Source organism: Lonchura striata, chromosome 2, assembly GCF_050655825.1.
Source record: "Lonchura striata isolate lonStrDom1 chromosome 2, ASM5065582v1, whole genome shotgun sequence".
NCBI lineage: Eukaryota > Metazoa > Chordata > Aves > Passeriformes > Estrildidae > Lonchura > Lonchura striata.
Genome location: NC_140704.1, coordinates 357781 through 382435, shown reverse-complemented (window position 1 = coordinate 382435; position 24655 = coordinate 357781). Strand labels below are relative to the sequence as shown.

The window sequence follows — 24655 nt, the reverse complement described above, 5'->3', positions numbered from 1 at the left end:
ATATTAGGAAGTTCTTCCATATGAGGGTGGTGAGATCCTGGCACTGGTTGGTCAGAAGCTGTGGCTGCCCCATTGCTGGAAGTGTCCAGGGCCAGTTTGGACAGATTTTGGAGAAACCTGGTCCAGTGGAAGGTGTCCTTGCCAATGGCAGGGGGTGGGACTACAGTGGTTGGGCTGGAGAGGGCAGGAAGAGGATGAGCAGATCCCCTGCCAGAGCTCACAGGTGCTGTGGCCTGAAGGCAGGTATTCACTAGAGGTGTGGCACTGCTGGGTCAGGTGTCTCCTTCAAATCCCTGCTGCTCCTCTTCCCGCTGGAATGTGTCTTCTCCTGCCCTCTCCCTCAGGGCCCCCCAGGTGCGTCCTTGCTGTTCCTCAGGTTCACCTGGCCTCGTGCTGTGCTGCATCGCGTGTTTCTGGCTCGAGGAACGAGGGCAGCTCGTATCAACATGCAGGTGGGATGAAAAGGGACTTCAGCGAGGAAGGAAAGACGGTGGCACAGGAGACTGTCAGTCAGCACAAGAGCCTGGCCTCAGCCCAGATGAGCCCTGTGTTCTTGCTTCACAGAGGTTTGTAGGGACCTGCTCCAAGTGCTGGCAAAGGGGAGCCGGCCAGGGAGGTGCTGGAGCTGTGGTCAGTGATACCTGTGGCAGTTTGTACGTGGCACGGAGCACAGCCGTGCAGGGAGCACAGCAGCTGGCTCTGCAGCTCGGTGATGGCAGAGGCTGCCGAGAGCTGAGCACTGGGAAGCCTGCCTTGGAGCGGGAAGTGAAAAGAAGTGCAGGAAGAGGCTGCAGCAGTGCAGAGATGGCTGTGGTTGCAGGCAGTGATTGGAGGTGTTTCCAGCAGCAGACAGAAACGCACTGAAGGAAACAAACGTGGGGGAGCCAGAGCATTAGTGAAGAGAGCAGGCTAAAGGGGAAAGTTGTGCTGCACTCTGGGGAGGTCACAGGGCATTCTCCAGCTTGCTGAGGACAGTGAGTCTCCCATGGGATGTGCTGCTGAGTGGTGCTGGAGAGCTGACGGCAGCCATGTCCTCAGTGCGGGTGAGGCTGAGCAGGATGGGCCGGTTTGACTCAGCACCGAGTTGTGAGCTTGAGCTCTGGAGGGTTTTGGGTGGGGACTGCTGCTGGCCAGTTCCCTTCAGCCCGAGGAACAATCTGCACAGTCTGACACGTGTGTTGGGGCCAGTGCCAGTGTGAGTCCTCTTCTTCCTCCTGCTTCTGCAGCATCACTCCTGCATCTCTTCCCGGGAGAGCGTTTTCCAGAGTGTGCGGTGGTGGGAGGCACTGCTTGGGATGCAGGGCTTGGCCGACGCTCCTGGTTGCTCTGAGGTGACGAGGGTGCAGCTGTCCCTGCTGAGCTCAGCGTGCTGCAGAGCCCAGCCCGGGCGCCGGCGGTGCAGAGTGCGGCAGCGTGCCCGTCCTGGGCCTCCGTGCCGGGCACGGTGCTGGCCGGGAGCCGTGCCACGGCAAACGTCGGGATGGCGGGGATGGTGCTGGGTCTCCAGGCAGCTCGGGATCCTCTCTGGGCTGATGATGCTGCTGCCAGCTCTGTCGTGGCCGCGGGAGCAGGCGGCCGGGAGCATTTGCACAAGGCAGGCGGCACAGAGCACGGTGCCGGTGCCGGGGAGCGCCGCGCTGGCAGGGCCCCCCGCCAGGCCCGTGCCCCCCGATGCTCTTCCTCTGCAGAGTGAGGGATTGGCTCCCCCAGGCCGGGGTTGCTGAGCCTGCTGTGATCATGTCACGTCGGGCTCCGTCGATGTTAACATCTCATTATCTTTGTTACTGTAATTACATTATCCGCTGCTTTATGCAGAATTATTCTCCGAGGACTAATTGATGGATCCATGTTTAATTCATTAATCATTAGCATCAAATTCGACAATTACAGTGCACACTGATTGTGGAATTTCAAATGTAATGAGGGAAGAATTAACAAAGAAAAGGGAAAACCTGTTTCCCTGGCACACCGCTGCTCGCCGTGGGGGACAATGACATTGAGGGAAGAAGAGCAGTGAGAGCAGGGTGGTGCAGGTCATGGCAGACAGGAGGCTGGTGGATCATCTCTTGCCTTTCTCCTGGTTGTAGCTACACAACAGATCTTCAGGTCAGAGCAGGGTCATTAATCTCCTACAAAAGAATGGAAATGGACACTCGGGAGGGAAAGTTCAAGTCTGACTCCTGAAACAAAGTTGTTTGTGCTTCTCCCCTCACCAGCAGCTCAGGTCCCCCTGCCCTGGCGAGTGTCCAGGAACATCCCACGTTACACCCGTGCTCCACACTTGGAAAGCTGGATGGATTCCGGTGTCCCTGGGCCTGGCCCGTAGTGCCACGGCTGCTGTGTCCGTGCACAGCGAGCGGCTCCCTGTGGGTCGGTGTTCTGCTCGGAGGTGGGATCCTGTCTGCTGTGCTCTTTGGTGTGCTCCCTGGCAGCCGGGCAGCAGTGAAAGCCAGAGCAGGGCCCCCGTGCCTCCCCCTCAGCCTGAGGGACTGCCTGGGCCCGGGCTGGGGGCAGCGCCCATGCACAGCTGGTTCCGTGCCAGCTGTGGGGACCCTCCCTCCCTTCTTCCCTCCCTCCCTCCTTCCCTCCCTCCCTCCCTCCCTCCCTCCCTCCCTCCCGCTGTGATTTCGGCTAGCTCCCTTGGCTTTCTGTAGAGTCTGACTGTAAAAGTCCAATGTTAGTCACTGTGTTCAGCCAAGGGCCAGGGCAGGGGCTGGAAGTGGATGATCTTTGAGGTCACTTACGACCCAAACCAGGCTGGGATCCTGTAACCCAGACATGGGGATACTGAGCTGAAAGGAGGAGGGTGAGGGCTTGTCTGTTCCTCTGTGTGGGACTTCTGCCCTTCCCAATAATATGTTAAAGGGTTGTTTGTAGTCTAAAGATGAAGCTGAGATGAGAGATTTACTAAAATTTATCTGTAATTAATATTTTGCATCATGAATCATGTATAAAATACTGCAAATTCATATGTATATTATAAATATTATACATTCACCATTACAGTCATACAGTAACCTCTTACGACTGTTTATCTGCATGTCTGAAGGTGGAGGATGAATCCAAATGTGAGGCTTGAGCTGTTGGTTTAAAGTTTTGCACAAGGAAACTAGTGGAACTTTTGCACAAGGAAACGTTGAGTGGAAGCTAGAAATTGTCAGGACTCCATGGGAAGAGGAGGAGTGTGGCTGCAGCCAGGTGGGATGACACGAGGCAGGACAGGACCAGCGATCCTTGGTGCCTGGTTCTAGTGCTGGACAGAAGGCTGGAGGGCCAGGATTCTGCTGGGTCAAAACGGCTCCTGCTCTTGGAACAGGCAGCTCCAGAGCTGTGCAGGCAGGGAGAGGTTCATGGAGGGGATGGGAGCACTAAGGGAGCTGCTGGTGCTTCCCCCTCCACACCCCAGCTCTACCTGCCCTCCCCAGTGGAAAAGCAGAGACTGATTTTCTCCGACTCAACAGTATAATCACTAACCCTAATTAGAGATAATTACTGGGAGCTGATATTCCTTACCAGATCACTAAGGAGCCGTGCAGTGCAGGGCTGAGCAGGGAAAAGGCCTTGGAGAAGGGAAGGAGGAGAGGAGGAGGAGGGAGAAGCTCAAGGCAGCAGAGTGCCATGGTGATCAGAGTCCTGCCCAGGGATGGCCAAGGTGTCTGGGGCAGCCAGGGGGGCACAGGCACCCAGGTGGGCATGGGCAGGTAGCCAGGCCTGGGGGCTGTGCCTGTAGCTCTCAGCATCCTGAATTCTGGAACATCTGGCTCAGGTTCTTTGCATGGGGCACCTGGAAAAGCTACAAGGGCATAATTGGTGGCCACCTGTGAAAATCTCAGTGTAAATAACTTGCCTGGTGCTGTCAGGGAGGGCTGGCCTGGAGGGGTGGCCGGTGTTCTCCAAGGTGGACTGGGAGCCTTCTCCAGCAAACCAAGCTTTCCCATCCCTACGACCCAAGCTTGGGCTGCAGGAGGGAGAGGGGCCAGGGACTGGCCTGTTACAGAGCACAAAGTCCTGCTCTTTGCTGTCACACAGCCCCAGCTCATTCCTGACCGTGGGCAGGGGCTCCAGTGGTGAGTCTGTCTGGACCTGCCCCTGCCATCAGCACACAGTGCCTGTGCCTGGGGTCTGCACTGTGCTGCTGGACAGGGAGCTGTTCCAGAGGAACAGGGAAAAGCTCATCACTAGCATGCAGGGGGAAAAGCCATCCTGCTCTCCAAGCAGAGCAGGGCTTGCTCCATCCCCTGCAGTTTATGCACCCCAGGAGGTTGTGCTGCTGTGCACCAAGCAGCCTCTGTGGACAAAGCAGGCAGGGGTGGATAAAGCCTTGGATGAGTGAATGGCTTTAGAAACAGGAGTTATGCAGGAAAACACAGCAATTCCAGCATCCCCACATGGCCCTTTCCCAGGTGCACTTGGGAGCTGGGGGCAGGGGCTGTTCTTCGTCAGCCACTGCAGTGCTGGTCCAGCTCCACACTCCTGAGAAGCCCAGAAAGTTCTAGCTCTGCTCCCTTCCCTCCTGCAGTTCTGTCTCTGAGCCAGGTTCCTGCTCCATCTACACACAGACAGGGATCCATGTCGGTGCTGCCTGTTCATCTCCCACCACCACCACAGGGATCTCAGGGATCTGTTCTGGGTTGTGTTTTAGACTCTGTTACTTGCAAATTTCCTGCAACTTGTTCCAGGTTCCTGCAGGGACCGTAGGGACTCTTCACAGTAACAGACCAGGAGAGTGATCTGGAACACAGACCCTGCCTCCTTCATCTGCTTCTGCTGCTCATTCCCAGCACCGTGGTTCTCTGAGATAATTCTTTGTAACGTGTTGGCGAGTAAATTATATTAATGTGAAAAAGTCACTGAGGGACCTTATGAAGTTGCACTAAAGCTTCTGTGGACTTTCTGAGTGCTGGTTTCAAACAGCAGAGCAGCTCCCAAGAAGAACATCAGTGTTACCCCACTTCAGCCAATCGCCAAACTAAATTCAGTAGTGCCTTGCATAAAGGTAACTTGGCTGTATTGTGTTGGTGTTCAGGCAGAGTAACACTCAGATCAGGAATTAAACACATGCACAGACACATGCACACAAAAATGTGTCTGAGCCAATTTCACCAAGCTGGAAGCAATTATGTGCCAGATCTTTTGGGAGAAGGAATTTAAATAGGAAAACAAAAGTGAAGCATAATTAGGAGTTTTTAAAGAATATTTTACCGGATACCAGAAAGTTAAAAGGAAGGTTGTACTGCTTAAAAATATGTCAGTCTTGGTGGAGAGGAGATGTGAACTGTTTGTTCTCTGTCCCGACAGTGAGAAGGGGCAGGAGCGGGCGGAGGGAGCTGTCTGCATGGTGTGGCTGTAGTTTGTGCAGCTGTATCTGTGTGTGTCTGAAAGGTGATAAAATGAGCAGCAACATGATAAAGTAATGGGTAGTGCTGAGCAGGAGGGGAAGCTGCAGCCCGTTGGAGGCTGTGGCACTGCTGTGGCCCGGCACAGCCAGCTGCGGTGGCGGCGGCTCCTGCTGCCGTTCCCGTGCCAGCACTCCCGGCCCAGCATCCGCCAGGAGTGATTAATTGTGAGCAACCTTCGAAGTGACCCTCCTGGCTTTTTGGGAAGTGTTCCAGCTCCTTGCCTTTCCAGACTCACTGTGGCTGCAGCCACACAAAGGGCTGTGTCACCATTTGCTCTGAGCTCACGGGGAGCCTGGCGGCCTTGCGCTGCCCGGGACCACGCTCCGTGCCCACCAGATCTAGGGAGGAAGTTCAACAACACTTGACAAATGGTGGTGATGAGGAATTTAGGAACAAAGTCACAGATGAAGTGAGTACCAGCACAGCACTACTGCTGGGGAGAGCCCCCCATCTCTTTCCCTGTGGGGACAGGGGTGTCCCAGCTGATGGGGACACTAACACTGCCCGCCCCATGGAGAGCTTCCCATTTTGGGGATATCTGCACAAGTCTGTCCCTTCACTTCTGTTCCCTTCTCCCAGAGGAAAACGTCTCTTTCATCACTCTCACAGCTGCTTTACTTGGCAAAAACTCAGGTCCTATGTGTGAGTTCCTGCTCCAGGTGCAGAGCACAGGGCAGCTCCCGTGTCCTCCCTGGTGCTGTCTCGGTCTCCGCAGCCTGGTGTGGATGTGCAGCGTGATGTCCTTCACCATTCCATGCCAAAGACTCATCTTTGCCCAGGGTTGGGTGGGCCTCTGCTTAGGTGGCAGTGTCACCCTGTGACAGTTGTTCAGCCTGAGGGTCATGAGACTAGGCACTGCTCGTGGATCTCACCACGCCTCTAACCCTCAACTGTTACGTGTTCGATGGAGTTTCCACATAACATACAAATAAAAATGATGGATCCAGTACCAGGAGCTCATTTTCCAGCTGACCTTCTGCCTTGGCTGGCACAGCAGTCTGCACTGCCATGGCTGCACAAGGGGATGCAGAACAGGAACCAGTAGAGTTACAGAGAGTGAAAGGTTTTTTCTCAAGTGTATTAGGAACTAATGAATCCTAATCCCATCATTCTTTCATTACTGTAAGGGAATAATAGAATGGTTAATAAGGGAAAAAAGCAAAGTGCAGTGAACACTTGTTTTGGTGTTTGGGAAGAGGCAAGATGATGTATCTCAGCACAGAATGATGAATTCTTCATATTCCTGCTGTAATTAGGCAGCAAATTAAACAGCAGGTAGGAGATGTGGACATGTTGGAATCAGCAAGGCTGAATTTAATGCAGGAATTGTAGAAGATGTGGTCAAGGTCTTTTTCATGTGTGGATGGTAACAGTCAGTTTTGGGCTCAGAGCTCAGGTTAATGTATTTATGTGTCCACAGGATGAGACTAAAAATGATGGACAGGAAAAGGCTGTAAAAACCAGGAACTGCTCTCAGAATCACCTTGTAGGAAGCTTTGATGAGCTTAATATATTTAACTTACTGGAGAAAAGGTTAAGAGATAATTTCAACACCTGTAAATACCTGTATAGGAGCAGACATTTGGTGAGAGAGCTCTTTATCAGATAAAATGTACCAGGATCCAGTGACAGCAGCAGAAGGAGCACAACTCAGGCCAGAAATAAGGCCCAGATTTCAGCAGTGAAGGCAATTAACCACTGGAAGCACTTACCCAGCATCACTGTGATCTCTCTGGCATCAGCAATATTCAAGTCAGGATCAGATTTTGTGTCAGATCCATCACTGTTCAGGCAGGAGTGACAGAGGGGCAGAGCTGTGATGTGATTTTGTGCTGTGCAGCAAAGCTTGGGCAGTTCGGGGGCTCCTCTGGCCACTCCCTGCCTCCACTGTTGCTCTTCCACAAATCTGCCTCTTCCTCTCAGAGCTCGCCTCCCCTGGCCACGGAGCTGCTCCGTGGTGGGCATGGGTGCCTCGGCTGGCAGTGTGGGTGCCTCGGCTGGCAGCGTGGGGTGCCTCGGCTGGCAGTGTGGGTGCCTCGGCTGGCAGCATGGGTGCCTTGGCTGGCAGCGTGGGTGCCTCGGCTGGCAGCATGGGTGTCTCGGCTGGCAGCATGGGTGTCTCAGCTGGCAGCATGGGTGTCTCGGCTGGTAGCGTGGGTGCCTCGGCTGGCAGCGTGGGTGCCTCGGCTGGCAGCGTGGGTGCCTCGGCTGGTAGCGTGGACTCTGTGTGGGCACTTGGTGCAGGCAGAGCTCGGGCTGGAGACAGACAGAAGCTGCAGCTGCCCGCAGTGCCCGGGCAGGCGGAGTGCCCGGTGCAGGGTTGTGGGGCAGCGTCAGAGAGGTGCCCATTCCCAGGCCTCTCCAGTCTGCTGGGCCCTGTAGGGCTGTACAGGGGGTCAGTTGCCTCTAAACCAGAGGTGAATTGATGTGTTGGCTGTTGAAGCATTGGCTCATCCTGTGTCTCCTGGAGCTTTGGCTGGGGAATGGGAAGTGTCATGGCCAGCCTCCCCATCCTGCTGCCACAGCCAGCCCAGGCTCTCAGTTGTCCCAGAGACACTGGCACAGAGTTTTTTGTCCTGATGGTTTGTACCCACCACGAGTCAGCTGTGGTAGGAGCTGGGGTGTCACTTGGTTACTTAGCATGTGCAGATGTCCAAAACCTTGCTCTGCAAGGGCAGCACTGAGAGAGGAGGGAGATTTCCTGTGTCAGAGCATCTGTGAGGCCCAGTGCAAGGCAATGGCTCCTGCTGTGTGCAAGCTGGCAGATCCTGATGGCCTTGCTATGGAGCTGGGCTGGGAATCCTCAGTGGCCCAGTTTGGATCAGTGACTTCACACAGACGTTCGGTGTTGGCAGAGCCGGGAAGAACACCTGTCTGTCTGTCACCTGTCTGTCTGTCACCCCAGAACGTGCCCACCATGCCTGGGAGCTGTATGGGCACTCAGCATGGTGGCCAGCTCCCAAGGAGAACGCAGGGGGTGATGTCTTTCAAATGGCATGTCTGCATCCTGGGGCTCCTGGTTGGTAGGAGCCAGCCCGTGTCTTTTGGACTCATGGAGGTTGTTCAGGAGGAAGGACCCAACAGTGCCCAGGAAACAGCATGCAGTGCTTTGTTTAGAAACCCAGCCAGACAGAGACTCCTGACTCTGGACCGGCTCTGGGGCACAGGTGGTTCTGGGAACAGCAGCCACAGGGGTCCCAGGACAGCCACCTTCCTGCCACGGCATGGGGGCTGAGTTACGTCCTCCTGTCACAAACCACTGGGTTTCTGGGAGTGGAGGTTTCCCACCAGCTGGAGTTTTGGTCAGTCCAGTTCAGGGTCCTGTGTAGCTGTAGCTTTTGGGGAGGCTTTGAGCCGTGTTCAGCTGCAGGCTCCAGCCAGGCTCTGGGGAGCCAGTACGCTAAGGTGACTCATAATAATCCTGGTTTTTATTTGGAATAAATGATGACATGTTGGCAACAAGTGGTTGAGGGACAGAGTGACTGATGACTCCTTGGGACACCATTTGGCAGACAGTTAATAGCATTAATCTGCACTGTACTCTTGGCCTCTGCAGTACCAGAGAAAACAGGATTTGCTCCATGCCAGGGTGTCCTCAGCCATCCTGGAGCACCTCCATCCCCATCCTGAGCCACATGCTGACAGTTCCTCTGCACCGTGGTGCAGCAGCAGTGTCCCTCTGCCTGTGAGGGAGCAGGGCCTGGCAGTCCAGAGGAGAGACCTGTCCTGTACTTGGCCATAAACCCAGGGGGAGCCCAAAAGTGCTCTCCAGCTGGTGCCTCTTTAAAATTCAGCATAGCCCATTCCCTTTGCCAAAATTGGTTTCCTCCACATTGTAAGGGCCGGTAGCAGCATCCAGCATAATGTCACCAGGAAATTTCACCAGACCCTGTGTTTTATTTTCCCAAATTGCTCTTGAAAATATTAAAAAGATCCTAAAAGGATCCTCAAGTGACTGCAAATTTTCTCCTTCCTGACTGATGGTACACTTTTGGCTAACTCCCATTTATGCTGTTCCCCAGGCAGCCACACCTTAACGAGGAATTCCCAGTTTGCTCTGATCCAGGTGTTTCCCTGAAGCATCTGGGCTGCCACATGTCATGCCTGGGAAAAGGCCATTCTAGATTTAGGTAATTTTCCACCCAGTGCTACGTCATCAGTTGGGCTGTACTGAAAAGGCATCAGGGAGCCATGTGAGTCTCTTCTGGGGAGCTTGAGGAAGCTGGGAGAGGGACTTGGGGAACTGTCAGCAGTCTGGGGGCTCAGTTCCTGCAGGTCTTGGCTCAGAGGCAGGTAGTGTTTACATGTCACCTGTCACTTACCTGATTGACAGGGAACATATCCAGCAGCTGCCAGGGTGCCACTTCCAAAGGGATGCAATTCCTGAGAGCTCTGGCCTTGCTGGGACCACCCAGCAGCTCCCTGGGAGAAGCTGGAGTTGCCCAGTGCAAAGTCTGTGAGCAAGCAAGTGGCTGGGCTGAGGGAGTTCCCCCAGAGCTGGGTGACTCCAGGCAGCTGCAGAGAGGTGCAGGGAGCTTGGAGGGGCTGCAGAGGCTGATGGAAGCTGTTCCTTCTTTCAGGATGAAACACTGGCATTCGTGGCAGCCTGTGCTGCTCCTCAGAAGTGTGATGAAAAGGAATATCCTGGTGGCCTGGGGCTCTCGGCCTGGCTGGGTGAAGGAGCAGGGGTCAGATCTGCACTCCTTAGGGCCCTGCAGGACTTTCCCCTCTGCAGGAGGAGCTTCTCCCAGGCCCTCTGCTTCTTCTCCCCCTTCTTCACCTTCCTCTGCTCTATAGCTGTGGCCATAACCAGGGCTGGGGGCACTTGGGGCTTGGTGCTAGCAGGCACTCTGAGCTCTGAGCATCCCATCCCGTCCCATCCCGTCCCATCCCATCCCATCCCATCCCATCCCATCCCATCCCATCCCATCCCATCCCATCCCAGCCCAGCCCAGCCCAGCCCAGCCCAGCCCAGCCCAGCCCAGCAACACCATTCCCAGGACCAAGCTCATCCCTGTCCCAGGAGAGCAGCGTTGTCCCTGCTTCAGCAGCAGCAGGCTCCCTCCCACGAGGAGGCAGAGAGGAGATGGATGCAGCAGTCAGGAGCGGAGCGCCAGCTAATTACCCTTCCGAGTGTGTCTTGTAAATTAAGGGCTAATTAGAGGCAAAGTCAGTGTCATGGTTTTACACGTGTTTCTGTGGTGCTGAACAAGGCGAGGGAGGGGGAACGTGCAGCAGCCGGGCTGGAGGCAGGAGATGCGGTGGGGCTCTGCAAGGAAGGTCCTGGCAACTTGGGGTCGGGCTGGTGGGAGCACAGGGTGCGGGTCACAGGGCCTGGCAGCTGGGGCTGCGGGGTCCTGCAGCCCGGGGGCAGTGGCCGTGCCCAGCAAGCCCTCCCTCGGCACTGCTGGCAGGCAGGATCACGGGGGATCCCTGCACACCCCTGCAGGGAAAGGGCATTTTGGTCCAGGGTGAGTACAGGGAAGAGGGTGGGAGGTACATGCCATGCTGGTGGTGATGATGGTGATGATGACAATGGGTGGCAGCCGTGCCTGGTGCAGGGCTGGTGGCCACCTCACTCCTCCTTTCAACACTTGCCTTTGGAGGGAGTATTGGACTCTTGAGCTGTCCCGTCAGACACTCGGCAGCCCTGGCTCTGCTTGGGCACATCTAAATAGCAACACTTGGGTTTTCATGGAAACAACAAGGACAGAAACTTACATCTATGTATGAACTCTGAGGCTTCATGTGGGGTTTTGTGGGGCTCTGCTCTTCATAGAGGGTGGCACAGCACAGGGATAGGTTGCCCAGGGAAGTTATGCCATCTCTCTCCTTAGAGATGCTGCATACTCATCAGAAACAGTCCAGGGCCACTGGCTCTGGGGGGCCTGCTTGAGCCGGGCTGTACAGGATGGTGCCAGAGCTCCCTTCCACCTCAGCTGTGCTGGGATCCTTGACAGCCAAGTGAATGTGGTTTCCCACAGGAAGACCGGTGAGCTGTCCTGGCCGCAGCAGCTCCCACTGGGGACCTGCTTCCACAGGTGGTGTTCGTTTGCTTCCGTGAAGGCTCCCACTTGTACCCGTCCCATGGGACCAATGGCTCGGCTCTCACAGCCCAGCTTCACCATGGCTGCAGGGCTGGAGCTGTGGGTGTGCAGCATCTGGAGCTGTTCTGTGACCCTGCCCTGGGCCATGACCAGGTGGGCTGCAGTGAGAGTCCCAGCTCAGTGTCTGTGCCTCTGGGCACGGAAGGAGATGTAGCTTTGTAGTAGGGACAGGGCCCCTTCTCTCACCCCTGAGCTCCCAGGGTGCTTGCTCTGCAGTGGCTGGAGCAGAATGGCCTGAGGGGAGTGAGGGAGAGGGCTGGTGGTGGACAGGTGCAGTGGGATCCCTCGGGCCACTGTCCTCTGTGGCAGATTGCCTGCAGACTGAACGGGAGGGGGTGTGCTCCCTGTCAGAACCATTTTGTTTGCTGTTCTGGACATTTTGGGTATTCCTATAATACAGAAACACTTGACTCATTTTGCATCACTTGTCCTCTGTGACAGTCTCTAGTCCCAAAATCACTCCTCTCTTGGGGGTTCAGGTTTCTGGGCTCAGCCACAGCAGTTTTGAGCTAGTGGAAAAAGGAGCTTCCACCTGCCATCCCTGCCTTACAGATATCTGTTCCCCTGCTTGTTTCTTTGACACCCTCCATGTGATTTCACACTCTCTCCCAGTGTCCCCAGCATGGCTGGATTTCCTGCCAGGGACACACAAGAAGGTGAAGTTGAGAGATGAAAGTGGATGCGCTGGTTGTGGGGTGGGTTTGGGTTTGCCCAGGGGCTGTAGTGAAAATCATGAACATGAACTCCAGCTGTGGGGAAGCTGTGTGCCAGAATCCCCAGCTGTGTATCCCAGGGTGCTGCACTGCAACCCACTAAGATGGGAGCTGGGGCTCCCTCTGGGAAATGGGGCATGCTGGGCTCTTCTGTCAGCACCTTTGGGGTGTTGCACAAGCACCCCCTGGGAGAGGAGAGCCAGGGAGAGCCAGTCCTCATGTGGAGCCACCTGAGGAGTGTGACCTCAGGTACGGGACAGCTTTTCCTTCTCCCCTGAGCTTCCAGGCAGCAGTCAGCCCGTGCTTCGTTCGTCTCTCTTGCAGGTGCTCCCCACTCGACCAGCAGCACCTCCTTGCACTCCGAGCGCTCCATCAGTGGCATCAACCTCGTGGGCTTCAGCTCCAAGCCAGACGGGATGCACCAGCGCTCCTACTCTGTCTCCAGTGCAGACCAGTGGAACGAGGCTGTGGCTATCCCCGGCAGCTGCCCCAACCCCCGTGAGTAGCCCTTCTGGCCTTCTCCCGCAGCCTCAGCAGGCAGGGCGGTTCATTTCAGCGGTGGGGCAGTTCTGAGCTCTGTCCTGTGGTTGTGAGCCCAGAGCCTGCTCGTGAGTGTCAGACACAGCCTCTGGGCCTCGCTGGGACTGTCCCCCTTAGCGAGGGTCAGCTGGCAGTGTCCCAGCCAGAGAAGAGGCTGTCCTGCAAGGCATGGAGGAGCTCCAGCCAAGGGACGCTGCTCTGCAGCAGGGTGGCTCCGAGCCCTCTGCTCTGACCTTGCTCTGAGCTCCACGTGCTGTGGTACTGGGGTTACGTACCACTGCTTTCCCCCATAACTGCACCTCGCTGGCACCCCCATCTCCCCGATTTCGGGGCAGCTGAAGGAATAGGAGTGATTCCTGTCTCTGGAGCACACACTGAGCACGGCCCACCCCCTCCCCCCACGCTCACTCGCTCTCAGTGATGTTTCAGGACAGTTGAGTGAATTAAAATAATTCATACATTTCCCAACGTAGCCACTTTGCCGAATTGGAAAATAAATGCTTTTGTGCTGCATTCATCACTCCTTCGTTCCTGGCTCTGCCGCCGCACTAAAAAAGCAGTTAAATGCACATCAAGAGTGGAGGAGCCATTTCCATGCCTGCTCGCCCCTTGTAGTTCTCATTAGCGCGGCAGCCGCCCCCCCGCCCGCTCCCAGGGGCTTTCGCAGTTTAAAGGAGCCTCTTTATGATCATTACCGGAGTCCGACTGTGCGGGCGCCATTTGCAGCTGAGGAGGCTCCTCATTTGTAACTGTGAAAAACTATCAATTTCAGCGCGCCTGATGCAGCGGCTCCATCATTGGCCCCATCAGCTCCCTGCTGGAAGCGAATTAATCAGACTGTTACTGCTGATGGGGCAGCGCGGGCGAGGGGAGCGGAAGGGCGCAGCGCTGAGCGGGATTGCCGCAGCCCCCTCGCCTCGGCCGCGCCAGCGCTGCGAGGGGGACACGGCCGTGTCCGCTCGCACCCGTGCTGGGGAGGGTCCCCGGTGCCACGGCACCGGGCCCGGCCCGCGGCAGCCGAGAGCCCCGGCAGCGGCGGCTCCGCGCCCCGGCGCGCTCAGCAGCAGCTCTGCTGCCCTCATGCAGCACTGGTGCCTTGGCACAGATCGGTTGTGTGACATGAGCCCTCTGGAGAGCAGCTCCTTGCCCCAGTTCCCTCCTGTCCCAGGAGCTGCTGTGGCAGGTCTCATCCTTCCTCCCAGCAGCCCCTCTGCGGAGCTGGGGGCTGGTGTGGCCTTGCTGTGCGTTGCTCTGCCCTGCCCTGCCCTGCCCTGCACAGGAGAGCAAGCCAGCCCATGCCCCCATCCCTCTGTCCCCTGTCTGCCCCTCATCCTTCTGCCCCCATCCCACTTTTCCCAGGCCTTCTGCCCCTTGCCCTGCCTGCCATCCCTCTGTCCTTCTGCCCCCATCCCTCTATCCCCTGTCCTGTCCCCTGTCCTGCTCTGTGTCCCTCTTCTCCTTGTCCTGTTGCTGTCAGTGGAGGAGCTGTCCATGCTCACAGCACCTGGACCCGTCTGCCTCTTCTATGTGCAGTAACTGAGGACTCAAATGAGAGCTGATCTGCACGGTCTGTTGTAGCAGGAAAAGGAATAATGTTTTAAACTAAAAGTGGGTGAGTTTAGTCTAGATATAAAGAAGAGATGTTTTTTTGAGAGGGTGGTGAGGCAGCAGGGTGCCCAGAGCAGCTTTGGTAGTCCCATCCCTGGCAGTGTCCAGGTTGAACAGGGCTTGGAGCAGTCTGGGGTGGAAGGTGCCCCTGCCATGGCAGGGGGTGGGATTGGGTGAGCTTTGGTTGCTTCCCACCCAAACCATTCTGTGGTTCTGTGCTGCTGCCCCTGCCAGTGACAGGGGGGATGAGGTGCCATCTCGGTGCTCACTGATGTCCTGCATGCTGGTGGCTGCTCGCCCGCTCTCAGGTGCCAAGCCCTGTACTGACCCCGAGCCCTCTGTTAGTGCTCCACAGACTGGCCACGGGGCCAGCAGCTCTGGAGGGCCCACAGCACAGCATGGGCCACTTGCCTGGGGTCCCAGGCAGTTCCCATACCTGCCCTGTGTTCCCCTCAGCCACAGCTGACAAAGTGGATTCTCAGTGTCCTCAGGGAGGGGGCATTTGTTGGGGGCAGCTCTTTCCACACGGCAGGGCTGAGCTGAGCAGCACAACCAGCCCTCCATCGAGGAGCTGGGCTGAGTGAAGCTGCACCACCCCTGAACCCTGGCTCTGCCAGGGGCCAGGCTCTCTGCTGTGTTTCCAGTTCTGCATGGCCGGGCAGGTGAGGAATTTTCCTGTGCTCAGAGCTGATTTTGGGCACATAGCAAGGCTGTGGGCTGCCATCCCAGCTCCTGGGCACAGGCTGTCTACTCTGGTTGTGCCCTGGAGAGTAGATGGAAGAGCAATGGGATGGGGCCAGGCAGTCATATAAACATGCTCCAGCAGTTTCTATATCTGTCCCTTATGTAAGAGCTCTGCAGCCCACCTGGGGGGTCCCAGGGTCCCCCCTAAGGCTGACTGGTTTGGAGAAGGGCCCGGGAGGTCCCAGGTGTGCCTGTGAAAGGTTCCCTTGGTGAGCTGGGGCTCTGGAAGTCCTTGGGTAAGTCAGAGGGGTTCAGTTGCCCTACTGGGGAAGGAGAGAGTGAGCAATGCCTGGTCTAACAGAGAAGAGTGTGTTCCATGTGCTGCCCCACCCCATTGCCATCCTGTCCCCATCCCACGGGGCCCCTGCAAGTCCCCAGCTCTGGTGCTGGCTGCTGGGCAGGAAGAGCAGGGATGTGGGTGACAATCCCTCAGGAGCTGTGGGCTCACAGCAGGCCACAGGAGGGGGAGTGCATAAATGTGCAGCCCCTCTCACCAAGCCTGGAGTGGGGCAGGGTGCCAGAGGTTTGGGATTTGTCCCAGGGAGCATCCTGGTGAGCAGGTGGGCAGCAGAAGGAGGGTGGAGGCACCACTTGTAACCACTGATGAGAAAGTTCAGGTCCCCTGTGACATATGGCTAGGAGCTGAAGGTGCTTCACACCTGCTGTAAGCATGGTCCTGTAGCAGGATCAGTAATTTTATATTTAGAAAACTGGAGTCTGATTTTATTAGATTTATCTCTCTTAATTGTCAAGGGTGAGCTATTTCCCCATGGATAAATAGCAGCAGAAACACCCTACTGGTGTGTGTCAGTGCAGGAGAAACCAGAGCTGGGAGAGCTCCAGTGCTGCAGCCTCTCTCAGGTGTGTGAGGGGGACACCAGCTGCACCTCCATCCCTGCCTGGGCCTCTGACCCTCTGTGCCTCTCTCCACCCACTTTCAGTGTTTGTTGAGACTGACCAAGCCCCAGAAACCAATGTGACCCAACCAGGATGAACCAAGGGAGCAGAGGACAGGCTGGCGTGGGAGAAAGGCTTGGCAGGTCCCTGCCATCCCACTGCTGGAGCTGCTGCCCTTGTGCAATGCTGTGGTTCCTTTCTTGACTCCGGGTGCCACAGAACATGGAAATGGGAAGTCAGGACTTGATGGGAAACACTGGACTGTGGCAGAGAGGACAGCACGCTGCCTGGGGCAGAGGTCCTGGGCATGGAGCTGCATAGATGGCAGCTCCATGCCCAGGTGGGTGGACACTGGAGAGGCAGGAGTGGATTTAGGAGAGGGTTAACAGTGCAGCGAGGACTCCTGCGCCTCGTTGCCTTCCCCGGAGTCTGCATTTTTATGCTGATTGGAAGCCTGCGCTGTGTGTGCTGCTGAAATTGAATGTCAGGCTTTTGATTTTGTTGCTGGTCTCTAATGAAATTTGACATTTAATGGTGAGTGCAGCGGCAGCGTGTGTGTGTGTGATCGGAGCTTGATTAGCGCACTCTAATTGACAGTAATTAGGCAGCTCCCTGATTGTTTCTAATTCTGCTATTAATTGTAAGGAACAGTATGATTGAGGATAAATTTGGTGCGTTGCTGCTGGGGATGCAGCTTCTTCAGCTCCGTATCGGAAGCCTATTGAGCCCATCATGCTCAGGTTCCTGAGTGTGGCAACCCCAGTCACCTCGTCTGGCAGAGCAGTGCTGGGAGGGCAGTGCAGGGGCTCTGCAGATCCTGGGGCTGCCCCAGAGAGCCAGATCACCTTCTGGGCCTGTCCCTTCCCAAAAGGCCTGTCCAGACAAGGGACACTGCCCTGTGAGGGAACTGCTTCCCCAGGACCACGCGTTTGGGGATGGGGCCTCGGGCTGCTCCAGAGGTGCTGCTGCACGTGTCCCTGTGCGATCGTTCTGCGTGGATCCCAGCGCAGAGCGGGTCCAGCCCGAGTGCCCAAGGAGCTGCCAGCCCTGAGCTGCACTGGCTGTGGGGGTGGCCCTGTGCCATGGAGCTGGGCAGGTCCTGCCCTGTCTCATGGGGTTGTGTGGGTCGAGCCAGCCAAGTACCGGGGCTGGCTGCAGAGCACTTGGGTGTCTCTGGGGAGAGGAGAGTGTCTGTCCCATGTACGTGACTTGCCTTATTTTTCTCCCCAGCTAATGGTACTGCCGACTCCCTCAGCTCCAGCCCAAACATTTCCAGTGCTGCCAGCCCAAAGCTGGAGCCACCTCCGTCACCACATGCCAACAGGAAAAAGCATCGCAGGAAAAAGAGCACAGGGACAACTCGGCTTGATGGCCCCAGCACGGCAGCAGAAGGTAGGAAGGGTCTGCCTGGGGGGCAGCTCTGCTGCTTAGAGGTTCCTGCGGTGCTCTCTGGGTGCCTGGGGCTTGGAGTGCTTCTCGTGCAGGGCTCAGAGCACTCTTTGTCCAAGCAGCTTGGGCTGAGGCAGGAAAGGGCTACCAGCCTCTCTGATCTGCCTTTCCCTCCATTTCCCACGTGCCCTGCAGAACCACCGTCATGCCTGTGCGTGCTCAGACAGTCACTGGTAATTAAAATTGCTAACTGTAGTAGCAGACCTGAGAGCACACCATATGGTTAAGGTGTGCTCTCAGACACTTTCCACTACAAGGACCTAATTCCATTGACTTGTAAATTGGCCAGATTTTCATAATTCAGAAGACCTGTGCTGGGCACCTGCCTCAAGCCAAGGGTCTTTTGGAAAAGCTGATCTCCTTCAGGGGACCAGCTGAAGGCATGTGCATTGCTTTTCCAGTGTTCAGAGTACTGACGGGTTTTGTGTTGAGAAATTCTGGTGTCTGTGGTTGCTGAAGAGGGACCCAAAGCTTCACAGGGAAGCTGCAAGGCATGGGGAAGCATTCTGCTGGGAAAAGACACCAAATTTGTCCAGGTAGAGATGAGCCTGGCAGCCATGTTCTCCAAAGCCTGCATTTGTGATAGCTACTGGAAAAGTGAGATTTTACTTTATTCTTGGTCATCCTGTCCCACAGCACTCAATAAGCTTCTGTAGTGAGACGAACTAAAGACATAATTCAGAGAGGAGGATACAAGTGTTTGGAGCTAACAGTTCCTGCAAAACAAACCAGGAAATATTAGTCTGTACCTGAAGGTGCTGCAGCTGTCCTGGCACCTTGCTCCAAATCACATGTCTGCCTGCAGTCCAGCAGCCCAGGTGTCCCACAGCAGAACAGCTGAAGATCTTCTTCTTGGAATCATTGCTTTGATGTTGTGCAGAGCTGGGCAGCTCTGTTGGGGTTTTTTTTCTATTGTAGCTGTCTGCATCTGAAATGCAAAAGTGTAAGGCAGGTTTCCCATCTGCCGTGGTTGATTGAGGAACCTTGAGCATCGTTTGAGTGTGTCAAACTGGTGTCCCATGGATAGCAAGAAGCATTGCTTCTTTGTTCTTAGCTCTGTGTGTATGTTGCCTCCTCAGACACATTTGCCTTCCCAAATTGGTTTGCAGTTCTCAGCCCAGTGCTTGGCAAAAGGAGAGGCTCATTCTTTGCATGAACAGTGGGACAGTGAAGGAGGGGATGGTTTTGCACTCCCACATGTAAGATGGGAAAGCATGTGCCGAAGGAGTGAGTCCTGTCCTGTAAATAGAATGCTAAGAGAGTTGTAAAGGAGGTCCAGAGCTGACCTCGGTGTGATGATTGGGTTTGTGATGTGGACAGGAGGGCTCTCAGCTGACCACAACAAAGACCAAGAAGCACAGGACTGATGTGTCAGTGCTTGCAGAGGAGGTCTGGTCCTGCGGCCCCTCAGCATGGCAGACCGAGTGTGAGAGGTGCAGAATCTGGGACCTGACATTACACAGAATGTGATGCCAATTTCTAGTGGAAAAGGGAATTGAATGTGGGACCACTCTTATGAAGTAGTAACATGGACTAACCACTGCTTGAAGTCTTAAAATTTGATTAGTTCCTTTTCAACAACACATGTGTGCTTGGCAGAATTCCCAGCCCTCTGCTCCCAGATGCACAGGCTGGAGGGCTGTCACCCTTCTCCTTGTGTGCCCAGGACAGGAATCCTTGTGCAATCCCAGTTTTTCTATCATCTCATAGGGATGTTTTTTGACACAGGCTCACTCTTTCTGTCCTTCCTGGTTTGGCAGCATCCCTGGAAGGAGGAGTGATGGGGGTGAAGACATGTGAGGAGCATGAGGACATCAGAGTATTTTTGTTGTGTCCTGCACTGGTCCTTGGTAGTGAGCTGGGCAGCGGTCTGTCTTACCTGAAGTGTTACCCAGGCCCTGTCTCAGGTTGATATGAGTAATTTAAAGCCCTATCAGGTGTTTTAGAAATGTAACTTTTTCCTACAGTGTACATTCTTTGGCATTTTTCAACACAGAACTTAATTTACCAGTGTCAATTACCAAACTTCATCTGTCACCGCGCAGACCTTGCACACCTTGGATTCTCCTGCTGCCAGAACCTCTGGCAGCAGTACCGGGAGCAGGAGGAGTCCCCACTCTGTGATCTGCAGTGCTGCTGGTGTCAGAGTGCGTGGCAGCGGGTGGCTGAGCTGCTTTGGTGCTGCAGCGGGAAGGAGCAGTGCAAGCAGCACGTGAGGGTGAGCAGAGCACGGCAGAGCGGGCACAGGCAGCCCATCCTCCCGTTTCCAGTGTGAACCCAGACTGTCCAATTCCCTGTATCCTTCTCCAGTGGGTGAACAGGCTCACTGCTGCAGTGGGGCAGGGCTATGGAGCCAGCTGCTCCCAGACCTCTGCTGGGGCACAGTGGTGCCGTGGGCTGCTGCATGGTGGGTTTCTGGCTTTTGGTCAGCTATTGACAAACTGAACTCGCATTTCTTTTTTAAAAGTATCTAGTATATTAGAAAACTGATCCAACTGCAAAAGTTCTAGAGGCTGGGTCAGTTCTGTCATGCTCCTACCTTGCCCTGCTTCAACAGGACCTGCGGCTGTGGCAGCATCTGTGCCAGCAGAACCATGCTCTGAGTCCGTGGGAGCAGCCACTGTTGCTGCACTTAGAGCTTCCAGCTAGGTTTTAGCCAGTTCCAGCAGCAATGAGCTGTGTGCCCCATTTTGGCGTGAGGGGGGCATCCTGGTCAAGAGAGGACCGTGCCCATCCCTGTGCTCAGTCTGAATTACGGAGCTGGGTCACACATCCTTTCTGTCCCCCGCCTGCCGCGTGCCTGCTGCTCGGCTCCTGCCCTGCTGCCTCTGTGAGTGCCTTGCTCGGTCCCTCTCCTGCTCTGAGCTCCGGGACTGTTCCAAGAGCTGACACAGCTCTGGGCACTGCGGCAGCTCGCCACCGAGAGCAGCAGGCCAGGGCAAAGGCCGAGGACAAGTGACTCTGGGGCTGGTGCTCAGGTGGCCACCCATGATAGGTCACTGTCCTGCAGGACAAGCTGAGACTGGCAGCAAGTAAAAGGAGGTGCTGAGCCTCCGCTTGAGGTCCCGTCCCAATGTCCGGGTGGTCCGGCTGTGAGCCCCGGGCTGAGCATCGCCCCACACCGTGGGCATGGCCAATGGTTTGTGTCATGGACTGGTGTCTGTAAGTATGACTGATACCCCTTTGAATCTTCATTAGCTCCTTTGAACAGTTATGGTAGTTTATTTCAGAGCAGGGTTATTTGAGTTTTTTGCTTCTGCACAGTCAACATGGTGAAAGTGTGAAATTTCTGTGCCAGGAGCAGGGCTGCCAGGCCCTGTGGCAGAGCTGCCATCCCTTGTGGCTGAGCTGCTGTCCCCTTGTGGTGCTCATCCCTCTGTGGAGGGTTCACTGTCCTGGCAGGAGCATGGGGACAGCCCAGTGAGGAGCCATGCTTTCCGTTGGCTGTTCTGGTGTGGGGAGTACTGTGGAGGGACTCCCACCTGTGGAGGGACACCCCCTAAAACTTCCCACCCACCAGGAGCTGCCTGGGGCCAGGCAGGGTGTCAGGCTCAGCCTCTGTCACAGCATCCCTGCGGGCAGGAGCAGCCCTTGGGGTATGTGAGGGAGCAGGTTTGGACTGTGCTCAGGCTGCCTGCACCTGCCTCCACCCGCCCCACGCTGGTGAGCTAGGCACGAGCAGCTCAGGTTAGCATCCTGGGAAAGTTGGTGAGGTCTGGGGATAAATTGCCATCAGTTTATCTCATTTAGGAGGTAATCAGAGCCAGGGACGTGCAGAGCAATTGAATCTTAGTTGTTCTGAAGTATCATAAATCAAACGAGCTGTTGCTTTTTTACATGGGCTCATGTTAAAGAGAGCTCCGTGTCAGGCTGCCAGGGAGCATCCACAAACTATGGCAGGCGTGGGATTGGGCTGCCGGAGATGTCACCAAGCTGGGGAGTGCAGCTCAGGCTGTCAGGGAGCACCCACAGGCTGACAAACGTGTGTCAGGCTGTCAGGGGGTGAAGATGCTCATCCCCACGGTGTAGGTGCAGTGTCATCCAGCAAGGGCCATCAGGAAAGTCTGCTCTTATCAGAGCCCAGCAGAGCTCTGTGGCCAGGAGTGCCCGTCCTGCCATGGCGCAGCCCACAGCCCCCTTGCAGCCACGCTCCTCTTGGCCTGGACCCTCGGCCCCTGTTCATGTTCCAGGAGGGCCAAAGAGCCGCCAGACACGGCTGAGGGCAGCAGCGCCTTTGCGACGCTCCCTGCTCCAGTCTCCCCATGGCTGCCAGAGCTCCAGGGATAATGAACTTCTCATGTGCTTAAAGAGTGATGCAGGGTGCATGGCGAGAAGCTGACAGCCCCTTAATGTGCTTCTCAGTGGCGGCCAAACGACGCGGTTTTGTCTTTGTTTTTTAGTTTTAAAACCCACAGGAAATTGATGGCCAGTAAAGAGTTGTGTTGGGGCGATGTGCGTGATTAATGCCAACTGTCAGGGGCTGTCGAGGCCCATCGTGGCAAGCCAGGAGTGCAAGGCTGAGCCGTGCTCAGCAGATTGCTGGGGATTCCAGCTGCTATCGCTCAGCTCCCGCCTGCCCCACACAGCTTGTGTCACCCGCGTGCTTCCTTCCACCAAGCCTCTTAATTCAGTGCTAACAAGTCACTCCAGCTCATTATGGACCTTGGAGCTCTCTGCTCAGTCCTGGCAGGAGGGAGGCAGCCTGTGCTGGGCATCTCTGTGGTTCAGCTGCTTCCCTGTCTCCATCAGGTCCCACCCCTTCAGTCTGTGGTTCCTGGGGGAGCTTACACAGCTCCATGTTACCGCTCTGAGAGACCCTCCTGTGCGCACTCTGACCCTGCCACAAACCTCTGCTCACACAACGAAGCTTGCTCTGTCTGTGCCCTCCCAGCTGTGACCTGCCTCCCTGATGCCTGCACACACCTCCCAGCCCTTCTGCCACCCCCAGCACACGCTGCACCCCACACTGCATCCTCCCTGCCAGGTACACAGAAATGGCAATCTTCGATCCTTACCTGACCCCCTGCACACCCCTGTGTACCTGTGGTGTCCTTTGGGAGCAAGGGACACACTGACACACTGTGTCCTTCCCCACACGTGCCACACACGTTTGTGACCCCACTGTGTGCCCCGTTGTACAGCTTGGTGTGCCCCTCCACGTTCAAATCCCCCGCTGCTGCCAACCCCGGCCCCCGTGCCATGCCTGGTGGTGCCATCCGTGCCAGCTCAGCGCCATCCCTGGTGATGCCATCTGTGCCAGCTCAGCACCATCCCTGGTGTGCCATCCGTGCCAGCTCAGCCGGGGCACTCTGGGCCTGGGGGCGCCGGGACAGCGCTGGGGGCTCTCCATAGCGCTGCTCCTGCTGCGCTCTCCTGCGACTGTCCCCGCAGAGGGCCTGTCCCTGTTGCACTAATACAGGTTGGGAATATTGGGTTTAATGATCTGCAAAATGAGGAGGTAGCGAGCTGACATTTACGAATGGTGTTGCATCCTTCTCTTCCCAGACGCCTGCTAATTTGTTGATATCCCAAACACCTCGTAATGATATGGTACAGTCGCAGCTTGCAAACAAGCACCCGAGGCCAGGGGCTGCCGGCTGCCCTGCTCCAGGACCCTTCTCACAAGCTTGGCAGCCAGAGAGCGGAGCTGTGGGCCAGGGTCTCCCTGCGTGTCTGACAGGACCTGCCCTGGTTCCTGCCATGTGCCCCACATGCTGGAGGCATCCCCCCACCTCTTCCCTGCATGACTACCCACTCTCCAGGGCCTCTGGAGGCACTTCTACTTTGCCAGCACAAAGCAGGAGAAGTAATGGGAGTGGGAGAAGGGCAGCATGCAGGGAGAGGCTGGATGTGACTGGGAGATGGTGAAGAGCAGAGGTGACAGAGGAAACTTCTGCTTCAGGAGTGGGGCTCAGTGCCAGCTCTGCTTCCTGTTTTCCTGATGTTGAGTGGAATCCTGTTCCTCTCTGCCAGACCTGCTCGGATGCAGGGAAAGTGTCCTACACTACCCTGCACCCATCTGCTCAGGAAGGAGCAGCAGGGAAGCTGTCTGGTGTGGAAGGCTCTCTGCCTGGTGTGCTGGGATGGAGATGCTACTGCCATCCCCTGTGCTGAACTCCCCCTTCCCATGAGGGAAGAAAGTGCTACCCTGGGCCTTTGGGCTGGCGTGGGGGAGCTCTGTCCAGTGCCCTGTGTAGAGAGGGAATTGCTGTGCTGTGTCCAAGTGCTGGGAGCACGGTCCCACCACACTTGGTGGGGACCAGAGGGACATTGCTCTGTCCTCACAGAGCTGCCTCATATCCTGGTGCTTCTGGGACAGAGGAGCAGCCCCCCATATTGCTGTTTGTGCTCTGAGAGCCCTGCCCCAGCCTATGTTGGGGCAGCTCGGGTAGGGGTGAGGGTGGGGCCAGCCTGTCCCCCTGCAGGTCCCCAGGGAAGCACGCTGCCCGGGTGCACCCCACAGAGAAGCAGGGTGCACAAGGAGGGGTGGAGGTGGGGAAGTACTGCTCCCGTGGCTCCACATCAGGGTCCCTGCAGGAGCTCTCTGGCTGGGCAGCAATGCAGGGTGTAGCCAGAGCCCTTTGCAGTCAGGACCAAGCTCTGCCCCAGCCCTGTATTGAAGCTGAGGTGTTTTTAGCTCTCTGGTGTACCCCTTGTGCTCAGAGCTGTCCTTCCCCCTACTCAGAGCACGGAGAGGGGGCTTGGCACGAGCTGTGAAGGCAACGCTCTGTCACTGCTGCTCCCCTTCCTTTTCCTCTCTGGCATCCCACAGGTGCCTGTGGGACACACTGTTCCACAGGGCTGCCTTGAGCAGCAGGTGCACACTCCCGTGCATCTGGGTGGGCACTTGGTACCCTGCTGCTGTCCCTTTGGTCTGGCTCCCGGCCGGACACGCAGGGTGTCTCCATTCCCTCATTCTTGGCAGCGCCGTGGTGCTCCTCTGCTGCCTGGGGGATTGCTTCCCTCAGGGCTGGGGTGTTGGCACAGGGAGGGTGACTGCCCTGGGGCTACTCCTCACCTGCAGGTCCTGCTGGGGTCTGGGTGCCATGTGGCCCTGCTGTCCTGGCCGTGCCCTCCCTAACCCTGCTCCTGTTCAGAGCGCTCGTTCTGGGCAGTGTTGGAAGGGGGGTCGAGGGGTTAACACCCATTAGCAGAGCTGGCTCACACCAAACTCTGCTCAGCAACTCTTCACGGAGCT

General features: G+C 56.3%; 1 protein-coding gene across 3 annotated transcripts in view; it reads left to right on the top strand.

Annotated features, from left to right (window-relative positions):
• AGAP3 (ArfGAP with GTPase domain, ankyrin repeat and PH domain 3) overlaps positions 1–24655 on the top strand; it is a 108624-nt gene that overhangs the window by 76605 nt on the left and 7364 nt on the right. For all 3 annotated transcript variants that reach the window (XM_021538996.3, XM_031503774.3, XM_085572868.1), the window contains exons 12-13: positions 12544–12717; positions 17239–17400. In XM_021538996.3, coding sequence (XP_021394671.3) covers positions 12544–12717; positions 17239–17400 — 336 coding nt within the window. The remainder of the gene's footprint in view (positions 1–12543; positions 12718–17238; positions 17401–24655) is intronic.